The sequence below is a fragment of the Enhydra lutris genome, unplaced genomic scaffold (assembly GCF_002288905.1).
Source record: "Enhydra lutris kenyoni isolate GAN:26980312 unplaced genomic scaffold, ASM228890v2 scaffoldscaffold22, whole genome shotgun sequence".
Lineage (NCBI taxonomy): Eukaryota > Metazoa > Chordata > Mammalia > Carnivora > Mustelidae > Enhydra > Enhydra lutris.
The window spans coordinates 6753891-6767043 of NW_019154106.1; the positions used below are offsets into that span (position 1 = coordinate 6753891).

Consider the following 13153-nt stretch of genomic DNA (forward strand, 5'->3'; position numbering starts at 1 on the left):
CTCCGCCCCCACTTGGGGTGGAAAGTTTCTCTCAAGATAGGCGGCTCCTTCTCCTTCCTTCCCGGCGGGCCAGGAAGGACCAAGGCGAGTTGGCGGGGCGGGGAGGGTTGGGCTCCCAGATCTCCGGCCAGAGGGAAAGTTACTCGCCCGCCGTCGCAGACCGCGGTGCTAGCTCCGCCAGCTCCGCATGTTCCCCAGCCCGGTAGGTGGAGGGAGGATTCGCACTCCTTGGTAGGCAAGCCTTTCTTCCACTCGTCGAGGGGCGGGGGGCGGGGGTCTTCGGCGCCACCTGCCGGCGGAGCGCGGGACCGCACTTTCCAGAAACACCGCTATCTCCCCGCCCCAGAGCCAGGCATTCAGAACACAAGAACGCTGAGAGAGTATTTATTTACCTACGTGCCCAAGAGTCTGGCCCCTAAACTTAAACATCCAGCACGGAGCCTTGGCCCTCCCGGCCGTGGGTGGGTGCAAGAATGGGGATGCCCTGGTCTAGAGCAGTGGAACGCAGGGACCAGAGGTGGGATGCCCCTGAGCCAGCAGCTGCCAATAGCAGCAAAAGGTGAAAAGGAGATGGGAACCAGGCACTCATCCCATCCCAGAGATGTCAAGCGGAGTGCCAGATGCTTTGGGCCCCACCACCAGACAGCAGGTTGGCCAAGCTGGGGTGCACACATGTGGGAGGAGTGGAAGTTCGGTGCCATGGGCCAAGGCTGTAGCCCAGGTGCCTGCCCCAGCGCTAGCTAACCAGAGTCAGGAGAGAGGGGGTCGGCAATTTTACGTCTGAGGGGCCCAAAGGCTTGCCTTCTCGTGAAGTGAGGTGATACAGGGAAAGCAGGCACTAGAAGTCTGAGTCCTGACTAAGGGCTGAGTTTTTGAGCCTTTTGCATGGGTGCGTGTTCCCCCCACCCCCAGCTCTTCAGAGGCTGATTTGAAAGGCATCCTGCAGCCACTGGTCCCGGGCATTGTGTGTCTGGGGCACAGTGAGGGGTGGCGGGTCCGGGGGCAGGCTGGCATCGGGAGGCTCATCGTCATCAGACAGGCCAGCATCAGGTGGATAAGAGCTGTCTGAGTGCAGGGAGGATGACAGGTCCTGGCACAGGCTCAAGTCTTGGCACAGGTGCTTATAGTCTTGGATTGACTCGTACAGGCCCCACAGCTGGCACAGTAGGGACATGTCCAGCTGCCGCAGCCCCACCTGCAAAAGACTGAGGGTGGGCTGGGGTTGGGGTCCAGGCCACCCTCAGCCCTAGCCAATCTTCCTGCACCTCTCTAAGCACAAACTTTTGGGGACAGCGGACGCCATCTGCAAGCTGTGAATCTTTAGACAAGTCACTGACCCTTATCTGTAAAATAGGGATAACATTTACCTAGCAAGATAGAATAAAGTAACATGAGTAAAGCACTTAAAAATACATGATAACTGCTGGCATAAACGGCAACTATAATCATTGTTACTGTAACCCCTCTGACCCAACCCGCTTCTGCAGTTCTTCTGACGCTCAAGCCATGAGATCCCGGTTACGGGCCTCTGACTGCGCTCCGCCCCGGGACCTTCATGCTCAGCTGCAGCCCCCTGCCCAGCTGGCCCGGGGCCCAGCCGCTCACCATCTCCTTGCGCAGCGCTGCTAGTGCTGAGTCGAGATTGACAGGGCGACGTGGGCCGGGGGGACCGGCGGCGGGTCCCGCGTTGGTGGCGCCCGCAGCGTAGCGGGGCCCATCTGGGATACGGGCCGCGCGGCTCAGCTCGTCGTGGATGCGGCTGCGCTGGCTGTAGACGCGCTCCAGCTCCCGCCACGAACCCCCGCTTGCGTTGAGAAGACCGCTGAGGCCGCGCGGTAGCGGAGGGAGCCCGGCTAGGGCGCAGCCAGCACCACCCGGCGCCTCGGCCGAGGGCAGCCCATTCATGGCCCGACCGGCGCGGACGGCGATGCTGCTTCTTTCCCTTCAACCCTCCGCCCGGGCCGCAGCTCGCAGGCCCCGCACCGCGCGGCCCCGCCGGCCGAGCCCAGCCGCCGCCCGCAGGCCGCGCTTTGTTCCTTCCCCGACTCCTCCGACTCCGCCCCTGCCCCACCCCCCTCGTATGGGCGGGGCCTCTCTTAAAAGGGCTACGGTGGTGGGACCACATCGCGAAAAGCTGAGAAAGGGAATGGGGTATCCACCAGAACGGAGCGAGAAAAAGAGGCGCGGAAAGAGACCGAAAGCGGCGAATGGGGTTCCTTCGCGGTTCTTCTTTGCTCCCCCCACAAAAATGTGTTTAATTATTCTGCTCAATTTTAACTCCCCAAGGAAAGGATCTAAACCTGGGGGTAGGGAGTCAGGAAACTTGAATTAAGTCCACACTGGGTCCCTATCGTGAAACCGGACGCCCTGTCAGTGTCTCATGTCTGCAGTCAAATGCTCTACCACTGAGCTATACCCCCAGTGTCTCATGTCTGAATACCTTGACTGGGCATGAGGTGGGTCAGGATGATGGTATCAGAATGCTCAGGGGACAGAGAAGATACCAAAAGGGGCTGGAACCCAAAATCTCACTCAAGACTGGGAATTGAGCACTGGATGGCTGAGGAGGCTGCAGGGATGCCGCAGAGGTCCATCCCTCTTGTTCCTGCTGTTGAGGAGGCTATGATCTCCTCCTCCGAAAAAAATATCACATAGTCCTCTCCCTCCCCCCTCATTCTGAGTGGGGGAAACCAAGCACAAACAAGCCCAAGGAATCTCTCAGGGCATCAAGGAGAGCAGACAGTGGTAGAGTAAGAGACCAAAGGTAGGAAAAAGGCAAGTGGAGCTGGAGCTGGCATGCACACTCAGAACCAAGAAAAGAACAAACCACACAAGAGGACAGCTGTTTTTCTAGAGGGTTTTTCTCAGGAGGGGCCTCTCAGTGTTGCAGCTGCCGCAGGCTGCGCAGAGCCTCAGCACAAGCCCGGATTAGGCTACACAGCTGGATGCTGGTCTCCAGGGAGGTGCTAGGGCCCAGCTCAGCTGAGGCCCAAGTTAGCTTCTGCAGGAGGGCCTCCTGTGTGCAAGCCAGGACATCTGCATTTGGAGGCACAACAGGAGGGGGCGGCCCCTGGGCTGCCTTAAGCCCTGCTGCAGCTCCCTCACAGTGCTCTGGACGGGGTACTGGGGGCTGAGGGGCTGGCCGCGAGCCAGAGGGGAGCTCCGAGGCAGAGGCAAGCTGGTGTTCCCGAGCTTGGGAGAGGGCAGCCTGGGCATTCAAAGCTAAAAGAGGAGAAAGTGGATGGAGTGGTCAGGAAGTCTGTCCCCCATCAGCCCTGGGCCACCTTCTCTTTACTGCTCTGGTCTTCCTATGCTTGAGATGTTTTCCCTTCCCCTGTATAAGGTAACTCATCCGTTGTCTTCTTTGTGTCAGAGTTATTTATGCCCTTGCTTCATCTCTCCCATTAGGACTATGTCCAACTGAGCTCAGACTCTTGATAGTGTCCGGCACACGGGTATTTAGTGCTTCTACTGAATGAATGGTCCTCTCTAGAGCCAAAAAGGGAAAGCGCCTTACCTCCGCCTCACCCACAGACTCCACCGTCACCTCCCAAACCTACTGTTCCTAGGCCTCTATCACCACGCAGCTTCTCCAAGCACATTCGCCCCTCACCCGGATTATCTTTATCCACGTCTGAGTCGAGCTCCTGGCAAGCCACGCAGTAGATTTTCCGCTGTTTATCTTGGAGGAGGATCGTCTAGAAGCAGAAAGGACGCGGGTACGGATGAGACACAGGGTGAGACGCAGGGCGATGGGGTCCAGAGGGGAGAGTTGGAGAAGGGCCGTGCGGCCTGGTCCGCGGCCCCAACCCGGATCCCACGTCCTGAGTCTCTCCTCACCCCGCAGTCCGCGCACGTCTCGCCCAGCATGCGGTAACCACGCAGCAGGTAGTCGCCCATGAGCCGGGAGATGCGATCCTGTCGCTCCCTTCGCGCTTGCAGAACCTTCGTCTCCGCTTCGGTTGGGGGCTCCCAGGAGAAATCGTCGACTTCTGGGGGAAGAGAGGCACAAGAGACAGAGGGGTCTTTCCCGAGCGGGCTACCTCCTGCACCCTTCAACCATAGGCCCCCACAGCCCAGACCCTCACCAGCACCGTTCAGAGCCATGTTGCCGTTGTCGCCACTAGGCTCACCGGACGTGACGTACAAGCAGAGCGCTTTCCGCTAGGCTCCGCCCCCTCTCTTTAGGCCCAGGATGAGGGCGGAAATGGCGCCTCTCAGACGTCAAGTTGCCCGCAGTGGGGCGTGTCTGCTGCTGGAGCTTTTGGCCTGTGGGCGAGCTCCTCCGCGCGAACCCGGTAGACGAACTTTGGGCTCGCTGGGCTGCAGGACGGGAGTCTCCGGCCTAACGCCGCTCGCAGGACCTGAAAGTGGCTGCGCGGGGTCGCCCTTCCTGCCCGCCGCAGATGGGGACCACTTGGTTTGAGAAATTCCCGCTGGCCTCCATCTCCCCTTGGATTTCCCTTTGCGCACAAGTGGGACCCGGGGCAAGCGGGGCAGTGGCGTAATCAACAGCACCCCTGATGATAACAAGTGGCCCCTTGCGCCCCCGTACAGCCTCTTCAGTCGTCAGTGCTTCTCACTTAACCCGCAAGACCGACCAGGCGGGGGGTCGTCCTCCCTTTCTGTACCGTTCAGCCTATTTCAAGACACCCTCACCCCCTTCTGCATGTTCGGAGGCCCAGTCTGCCGATTCCCTTAACCCAAAGGCCTGGGACTGATGCGAAGTCCGCCCCTCACTTTTTTTTTTTTTTTTTTTTTTTTTAATCTAAGTCCTTGAAACGCGGGCCGGCTGATAAGCGCTGTACTGGGCATGTGCAGGTCGGGGTCCAGCGGCCGCGGAGCGCTTCCCGCGGGTTGGTGAAGCTGAATGATCTAGAATAGTTATGGTTATGGCCATTATGCTGTTTTTTAGGTGGGTCTCTGTTAAAATTACTCGTGCTCCCTGAAGACTGGACTCGATTCCACCCCCCCACCTTCTGTGTTCTTTTTCTTTTCTTTTTTTTTTTTTTTTAACGATTTTATTCATTTATTTGACAGAGATCACAAGTAGACAGAGAAACAGGCAGAGACAGAGGAGGAAGCAGGCTCCCTGCCGAGCAGAGAGTCCGATGCCGGGCTCTATCCCAGGACGCTGGGATCATGACCTGAGCCGAAGGCAGAGGCTTTAACCCACTGAGCCACCCAGGCGTCCCTGTGTTCTTTTTCTTTAAGCATCCTCTCCCTTATTAGGTTTGGAGAAGCCAGATGGGGCAGGCAATGGTGCCCTAAAATGTAGCCTGAAGGGCCTTAAGGCGGTTCGCAGGGCAGGGGAGAAGGAGCTAGGATTTAGACACCCCCTTCCCCGTAATCTCATTGGCAACATCCTCCTTTAACTAGACAGCACATGCTTCTGCATTCTTACCTGAAGGTTGAACGCCCTTCTCCTGGCCCCATCTTCCTTCTACATAGATTGCCTGAAACTGCCATTTTCTGACCCTTGCTGCCGCCTGCTTACTTGGAGAGCCCTGTGCCCCTCTTCACTGTCTCCATCTACTGGCAGGCTCTTGGGCAGCAGTGCTCCTGACTCTGGGCCTGACCCTAGGTAAGTTATGCCAAGCTGACTAGAGGACCTCTTGGACTCTAGCCGGCATGTACAGACCCTCCAAGTCCATACTGTCTTCAACTCCCAGCCCCATCCTAAATTTCTCAGTGCACCTTCTGTCACCATCATGGCCAGTATCCACTCAGCCAACAGCTATTCTTCCTGGCACCAACTAGTACCCCGGCACTCCTCCTTCTGTTTAATTCCTGTCATTTACTCCTCATGACAACCTTATCGGGAAGGTACTACTGTTATCCCCACTTTGCAGAACAGGAAACAATTATTTTAAAACATAAATCAGGGGACACTTGGGTGGCACAGTAAGTTAAGCATCTGCCTTCGGCTCAGGTCATGATCCTAGGGTCCTGGGATCGTGTCCTACATTGCCCTTCTTGCTTGGGGAGAGCCTGCTTCTCCCTCTGCCCGCCACTCCTCCTGCTTGTGCTCTCTCTTTCTCCCTCTCTCCAACAAAATAAACAAAATCTTCAAAAATAACTAAGTGAATAAATAAATAAATAAAGCATAAATCAAGGGGTACTTGGGCGGCACAGTCAGTTGAGCATCAGACTTTTGGTTTTGGTCAGGTTGTGACCTTGGGATCGTGGGATCAAACCTCACATGGAGCTCTGCACTCAGTTCCCTCTCCCTCTGCCCCTTCCCATCGTGCTCTCACAACTCTCTCTCTCTCTCTCTCAAATAAATAATAAATAAATCTTTAAAACATAAATCAAGTCAGGGGCACCTGGGTAGCTCAGTGGGTTAAGCCTCTGCTTTGGGCTCAGGTCATGATCTCAGGGTCCTGGGATCGAGCCCTGCATCGGGCTCTCCGCTCAGTGGGGAGCCTGCTTCCCCCACTCTCTCTCTGCCTGCCTCTCTGCCTACTTGTAATCTCTGCCTGTCAAATAAATAAAGTCTTAAAAAAAACATAAATCGGGTCATATCACTCTCTTGCTCAAAACTTTCTGGCATCTCCCAATCACCCTTAGACAAAAATCCAAAGTCCTTACTATGGTCTCCAAGGTCCTACAGATCTGGCTCCTGGCCCCCCTCAACCCTTCCCACCCTCCCTACAATCCCGTCCCACTACTCAAGGGAATTGCCATCATCTTTCTCCCCTCAGAGCCCGTCCATGCCTCAAGTTCTGCAGGAGGATGGACAAGACACAGGGCTGGAATCAGGTTGGCCTGGGTTTGGCCCGGATCCACTGCTTACTGGCTATGTCACCAGGAGTAATTCACTTCACTTCTCTGGACTTCAATTCCTCATCTGTGAAACCAGGTCAGTTAAATACCTACTTGGCAGGGTTGCCATGAGGATTTAGTGAGATGTGAGGAGTGAAGCTGTAGGAGACCATTGATCACCGCGTCTCTCACATGAATGCAGGTGTAGTGAGCGGAGACATTACCTTGGTTCCAGACTGTCTTTTGCTGGATGTTTGTATAGTGGACAGCCTTGGACAGCAGAGAAAACACGCCCCTCTGGAGCAAAGGGCTGGCGTATTACTGCCCCTTATAAAACACCTGGATGCCCCCAGCTCAGAGTCCCTCCAGGCACCCATAGGAGTCCGCCTGCCTTGCTTTGGCAAGACTTGAAGAGAAGGGGAAGGGACCGATATGCTCACATTCATGACACTTGTGTGCTGTGAGTAATAAAGTTCTTTTTAAAAGATTTTATTTATTTATTTATTTATTTATTTGACACACAGAGGGAGATCACAAGTAGGCAGAGAGGCAGGCAGAGAGAGAGGGAGAAGCAGGCTCCCTGCTGAGCAGAGAGCCCGATGTGGGACTTGATCCCAGGACTCTGAGATCATGACCCGAGCTGAAGGCAGAGGCTTAACCTACTGAGCCACCCAGGCGCCCTTAAGTTCTTTAAAAAAAAAAAAAAAAAAAGATTTTATTTATTCATGTAACAGAGAGAGGCACAGCGAGAGAGGGAACACAAGCAAGGGGAGTGGGAGAGGGAGAAGCAGGCTTCCTACTGAGCAGGGAGCCCAAAGCGGGACTCGATCTCAGGGCCCTGGGATCACAACCCAGCCTAAGGCAGACACTTAATGGCTGAGCCACCCAGGCCCCCTGAGTAATAAAGTCCTTCATCTCTTATTCAAAAGTCTCACATCTTCTGCCAGTAGCCACGAAATTGTATCCCCATAACTTGTTTATTTGAAAATAGGGTGAAATGAGAGACCTTACCACAGTTCTTGACTGTTTGGGCAGCGGGGATGAGACACTGACAGAAACACGGTTTTCGGTACAAGGACCTCAGGGGTTTACTAACAAGTTCTGAGGGAAGACCAAGGGAATCAGCAGCACACATGTTGACCAGATTGTATAATCAACCAAGCAATAAGGGGTCTTCAACTTTATTTCCTGTTCATGGTAACAAATTGGGGAGGTAGTTGCCAGCAGAGTACCCGGATGTCGATTCAAGGTCAGCTGCCAGACATCGCCCAGGTGTTACTAACTCTCCTCCGGGTGGAACTGGGGAGTGGAGGGGTCACCCTCAGGTCCGCCCCGTCATAACAACCAATCGATTCTAAGACTCATCTGGGGCATACAGAAGTTTCTGTCCCCTTTCAGACCGCACACACACACTAAACATGAATGGAGGGAAATTTACTACCACTACAGACGAAAACCAGATGAATCATTAGAATTTTGCTGGCTCACTTGGGAGGCGAGGGGGAGGACATGTGCTGCTTGTTAAGGGAGAATAAAAACAGCTGAGCCATCCTACCACTCAGTCCTTCCTACTGTCTGTCATGCCAATCTTATACCCACTCCAAGATGACAGTAAAATGTCTCAGGGTTTTTTTGTTTGTTTGGTTTGTTGGTTTGGTTTTTTCCCTTCCAGTGAGTCCTGGCTGCTTATATAAGGGAGATTTATCCCTCTCAGGGAGACTCTCTTGAGACAGACCAACTCCCATAGAAAACCACAGATGAGTCATTGATTACTCTTCATGTTCTTATCGTCTTAGTTTTGGTTTACAACGCTGCTCAAAGGTGACCCAAAGAAATTTAGGTAAATTCTTGCGATCAGCCCCACTTAGGAAACACTCCTAGCCCTTACATTAAAACCAGGCAAAAACAAATGTTATTATCACAGTCAGACAGAAATAGCTTCTATCAAGGTAGACTCCTTTAAAAGAAAAGTCACAGCTGCGTGACTCAAGCCCAAGTAAGGACAGACATCTACAGAGCACTCCACCCAACACTAGTGGAATGCATATCCTCACGCATACATGGAACATTCTCCAGAATAGAGTCTATGTTAAACCATAAAGCAAGTCTCAGTAAACTTAAAAGGGCTGAAATCATACAGAATATGTTCTCAGACCACAATGCAACGAAATTAGCGATAATAGGAGAAAACTGGGGAAATTCACAAATACGTGGAAATTAAACAATGCATTCTTAAATAACTAATGGGTCATAGAAGAAATCACAGGGGAAATTGGAAGCTTCTTTAAGATTTATTTTAAAAATCTTTAAAAACACAACATACCAGAACTTACAAGTTGCAACCAAAGCAGTGCTTAGAGGGAAATTTATAGTTGCCAAATCTTACATTTATAAAAAGAAAAGACCTAAAATCAGTAACTTAAATATCCACCTTAAGAACATAGAAAAAGAAGGACAAGCTAAACCCAAAGCGAGCAAAAGGAAGGCTGTAATGAAGATTAGAGAAAATCAGCTAACCTACAAGTTCATCGAAAAGATCAACGAAATTGACAACCTTCATCTATACGGACCAACTCAAGCTCAGCTTAGCCAAAGGGTATGAACCTTGCAGGTCCAACTGGAAAGCAAATTGTGTTTGTTACATGATGTGTTTGCTACATCCAGGAGTACCCAAATGTGAGGTAGATAATGTCAGCAATAGTAACCCTACCACCCAATAGAAAGTTTTGGATGGTAACATTTTCAGCTAACTGTGGAAACAAATCAGAGCAGGTCAGTCTAGATCACTTATGTAGATGCCCATACTAAAGGGTCATTCTCTAATGAGACTGACAGAAATCAAGCTGTTGGTTGATCCTGCATTGTCCAGATTGTCTCTATTTCTGCCTGGATCCCTCAATATACCAGACATGGCCACATGTCCGCCATCATAGAGTGGGCATAAAATAAGGGACTCTGTGCTTCTGGTGCCACTCCACACTACACTTGTGATTCCTGCCAATGTTCATCTGTTTTTCCTGGGACTAGAGAGGCCACAGTATATATGCCGTGTTGCCTCTGTTCACTCCTGAGGGGTTGAATACATAGAACCTTTTTCTCCCTCTTGGGGCTGTTGGTGATGCCTCACACTTTTGTGGTTACACGGGTGCTGCTCCAGTCCAACCAGCCAACTTCGGCCACATCATTGTGGTTCTTGATACTAATCTGTGTTTTTTACTTTCTGGATGATTTGATCTAGCAACAGGGTGACTTTTATCCCAAAAGCCACTCCATAATGGGCTTATAGTCTAGGGATATGGTTGCCCTTCCAAACCCTCTCTCAACCCCAGGCATTGGGTGTTGAAGTAACCTCCTCAAATATAAACTCAAAAAGCATGTGACTCTTGATCTCGGGGTCATGAGTTCAAGTCCCACGTTGGGGGTAGAGTTTACTTAAAATGAAACCTTAGGAAAATTTCTGGCCCTCCCTCCTAGTCCACACACCTCAATACAGCAGTTCAGTCCCTGAATGTGGCTGTGCCCAGGATGGAGCCATCTCCCTTTGGCCAGGTCCTTTGTCATGATCAGGATGAGAGGGGTGGGGCTTGGACCAGTGTTAAAAATTCACTGGAGTGCCTAGTTGTCTCAGTCAGTAGAGCATGGGACTCCAAATCTCAGGGTTGTGAGTTCGAGCCCCACACTGGGTATAGAGATTACTTACATAAAAATTCAGACTTCTACACTCACCATTCCTAGATGTAGGATTCTTTCTTTCCCCTAACACTGGCCCCAGCCTGGCTGGTGGATCTCCTGGGTGGCAGCTCAGTCCAAAGGGGGCCTACAATCGTGGGTCAACCACCTAGTTTCTCTTGTTGGATTTCATGGGCCTGGATCATGAGAATAACAGGAGTGCTCAGTGCGTACCTCTCTGAGCCCCTGGAAGTGGCCCGCATGTAGACTGGGGGACATGATGAGTCCATGTAAGTTGTTTTTTTGTTTTGTTTTGTTTAGATTTTATTTGTTTATTTGACAGACAGAGATCACAAGTAGGCAGAGAGGCAGGCAGAGAGAGAGAGAGAGAGGGAAGCAGGCTCCCCGCTGAGCAGAGAGCCCAATGTGGGACTCGATCCCAGGACCCCGGGATCATGACCTGAGCTGAAGGCAGAGGCCTAACCCACTGAGCCACCCAGGCTCCCTGAGTCCATGTAAGTTTTATAAAAATGTCCTTGTCCTTCTTGCACCAGACCCTTCTAGATGAAGGGTTTAAGTAGGGAATGACTGGGAAAAGGTGACGTTCTAGTTACTGGAACAGAACAGATTGATTTTGTAACAATGGAAGGAAAATGACCACCTCAGTAGCTGGGGAAGGAGGAAGGAGGACACAGGAGGACCTCAGACACAAGAGCCATGGAGGAAGGAGAGACATTAATGATATTTGGCTTTCCGGCCACCCAGAACATCCCTTACTGAGGTCAACATCCTGGTGCCACTCACCCAAACTATCGCAAGGGGTTTAAATTTAACTGACTGCTGGGCCTGCTGTCCTCAGTTCTGACCTTGCTGGATTTCCATTCCGCTTAACTTACTGAAAGCCTAGAAGGAGTGGAGAGCCGCCTTACCTCCAATACTTTCCACACAAAACACCTGCCAACCCCAGCACCCCCAGGTGTCTTCCTCACCCCAGTCATAGCCATCACCACTCACAATTCCCTGGAGTAGATGAACGCCATCTGGCTGGTGGCATGGACAAATGGGACAGGTTGGGCCATCAGTCAATCCCCACAAAACAAGGACTAAACTCAATTATTTAACTTGGACTGGGAACTCTAAGGCTACTAGCTTGTGGAGAGGCCAATGGGAGGCACCACCAACCTGTGCTCCCTAACTGATAAGAGTTCTGTCCCACTTGGGCTGGGGGGTGGGGCACCAGGTTTCTTCCCAGAAGCACCATGTGTACCCTTGAGACTAGCCAACTTGTGTGGAAGTCAAAGAGTAACTTGCCTCTCTCTTGAAAACAGGATGACTTGAACTGTATCCCCAACTTTCGTTGAAATAATCAATGGCACCACCTTGGCCTGGATGGCTTTTAGGAGAGCTTTCATTCACCAGCTTACTGGTGCTATAGATGATAGGATTTCCCTGGACTTCTTCCTTACAGAGCCAGGCAGAGTCTGTGCAGCTGTTCATATAAGCTGCTTTACGGCGAGTAACACTTCCAGCCAAGCGGACAAGTTGTTACAGAGAGCTAAGGAGCAGCTACCTTGCCTTTGTCAGGGAAATCTGACACTTTATGAAGTTGTTCAGCTAGGGCCTCCTGAGGGTCGTGGTTGAGGTAAGGGCTATAAATTGGCCTCATCTTGGCCTTGATGTCCTGTTGAGAGCAGCCTTAAGACATGCCGTGTGTGACAAATTGGACAGATTTGGTCTCAGACCCTGTTGGACAGGTGCCAATAGACTGGTGCAGCCTTGGGAAAATCTGCCGAAATCAAAGACAGTTCCGATGTGAGGGTTAGTTGTTCTTGCAAAACAACTATCCAGGAGTCTCTTGAGTTTCTGCTCATTTTGCAGAAATGTGAGAGAGGCCTGGCTTCCCTTGTCCAGGACTTATCTCAGGGATGTAGGTATAGAAAGCAATCATGGAAGATGGAGACGATGTCTCCTCCAGAGCCAAGCACGGACATGCTTGCTGGCCACCAGAAAAGATTTGAGTGCTCTAAGGTTAGAATCCTCTCCACACTGCAATGCACTGTGTGCAGACATCTGTCTGGCCCACTGGTGCCACCTCTATGGGACTTAGGGACAGGAAGACTAATGTCAATAGGCTGGTGATCACACTGCTCACTATGCCGTGAGTGATGAAGTCCTTTGTCTCTGACCCAGGAATCTCGTGTCTTCTGCCCACGTGCACAAAACAAGGGTGAGCTCCCTTGTTAGTCTGCAAGTGGGGGATAATCTCAGCCCCTTCCCAGGGCGTCTGTTTTCTTTGGGGCAGGCACTGTGTTAAGAGATTTGCATGAATTATCTCACTTAATGCTCGCGGCGACACTGGGAATTAGGTTCTCTCATCATCCCCAAGTTACAGATGAGGAAGCTGAGGCTTGGCCAGATAAGAGATTTCTCCACGATCACTCAGCTGGGACGCCGCAGGCCTGGGACTCCCTCCAGGCATCACACCTCTAGGCCCTGATTCTCAGTAGGCTTATCCTGCGTCTGAAAGGTGGAAAAGGGTAGCAGGGCTGAAGATCTTGTCTGATTGATGGAGCATGAAGAAAGGTTCATTTCAATTTCCAATCCCATCTCCCAGCTCCCTTCATCTCACAGTGGCATATCAGAGAGACTCAGTGACAGCCACTGTCACCAGAGTGTCTTCCGAGAGAGATGCTCCAGGGCAGAACTGTCCCCTCCAGGC

At 51.9% G+C, this 13153-nt stretch overlaps 2 protein-coding genes across 4 annotated transcripts; both read right to left on the reverse strand.

The window, feature by feature from the left end:
- Positions 1-368: 368 nt before the first annotated feature.
- On the reverse strand, positions 369-1922 carry LOC111149649 (family with sequence similarity 89 member B). Of its 2 annotated transcripts, none has more exons than XM_022506847.1 (2): positions 1606-1922; positions 369-1156 (listed from the first exon to the last, which is right to left on the reverse strand). In XM_022506847.1, exons 1-2 carry the CDS (start codon positions 1903-1905, stop codon positions 917-919), a joined length of 540 nt encoding a protein of 179 aa, XP_022362555.1. In that variant the 5' UTR covers positions 1906-1922; the 3' UTR covers positions 369-916. The 2 variants fall into 2 exon arrangements, with proteins under 2 accessions (XP_022362555.1, XP_022362554.1); XM_022506846.1 differs by having other exon boundaries at positions 369-1195.
- An 867-nt stretch (positions 1923-2789) lies between these two features.
- Positions 2790-4641, reverse strand: LOC111149646 (Sjogren syndrome/scleroderma autoantigen 1). 2 transcript variants are annotated; one of them, XM_022506845.1, is made up of 4 exons: positions 4089-4638; positions 3841-3992; positions 3614-3698; positions 2790-3222 (listed from the first exon to the last, which is right to left on the reverse strand). In XM_022506845.1, exons 1-4 carry the CDS (start codon positions 4105-4107, stop codon positions 2879-2881), a joined length of 600 nt encoding a protein of 199 aa, XP_022362553.1. In that variant the 5' UTR covers positions 4108-4638; the 3' UTR covers positions 2790-2878. The 2 variants fall into 2 exon arrangements, with proteins under 2 accessions (XP_022362553.1, XP_022362552.1); XM_022506844.1 differs by having other exon boundaries at positions 2844-3222; positions 3841-4641.
- Positions 4642-13153: the final 8512 nt, after the last annotated feature.

What these genes read in the sequence shown, in the direction of transcription:
- LOC111149649 (XM_022506846.1), bottom strand. Translation starts at nt 1,905, where the DNA reads ATGAATGGGCTGCCCTCGGCCGAGGCGCCGGGTGGTGCTGGCTGCGCC. An exon ending in CAGCGCTGCGCAAGGAGATG is followed by an intron (nt 1,196 to 1,605) that starts GTGAGCGGCTGG and finishes AGTCTTTTGCAG; the next exon opens with GTGGGGCTGCGGCAGCTGGA.
- LOC111149646 (XM_022506844.1), bottom strand. Translation starts at nt 4,107, where the DNA reads ATGGCTCTGAACGGTGCTGGTGAGGGTCTGGGCTGTGGGGGCCTATGG. An exon ending in AGACGTGCGCGGACTGCGGG is followed by an intron (nt 3,699 to 3,840) that starts GTGAGGAGAGAC and finishes TTCTGCTTCTAG; the next exon opens with ACGATCCTCCTCCAAGATAA. An exon ending in CGTGGATAAAGATAATCCGG is followed by an intron (nt 3,223 to 3,613) that starts GTGAGGGGCGAA and finishes CTCCTCTTTTAG; the next exon opens with CTTTGAATGCCCAGGCTGCC.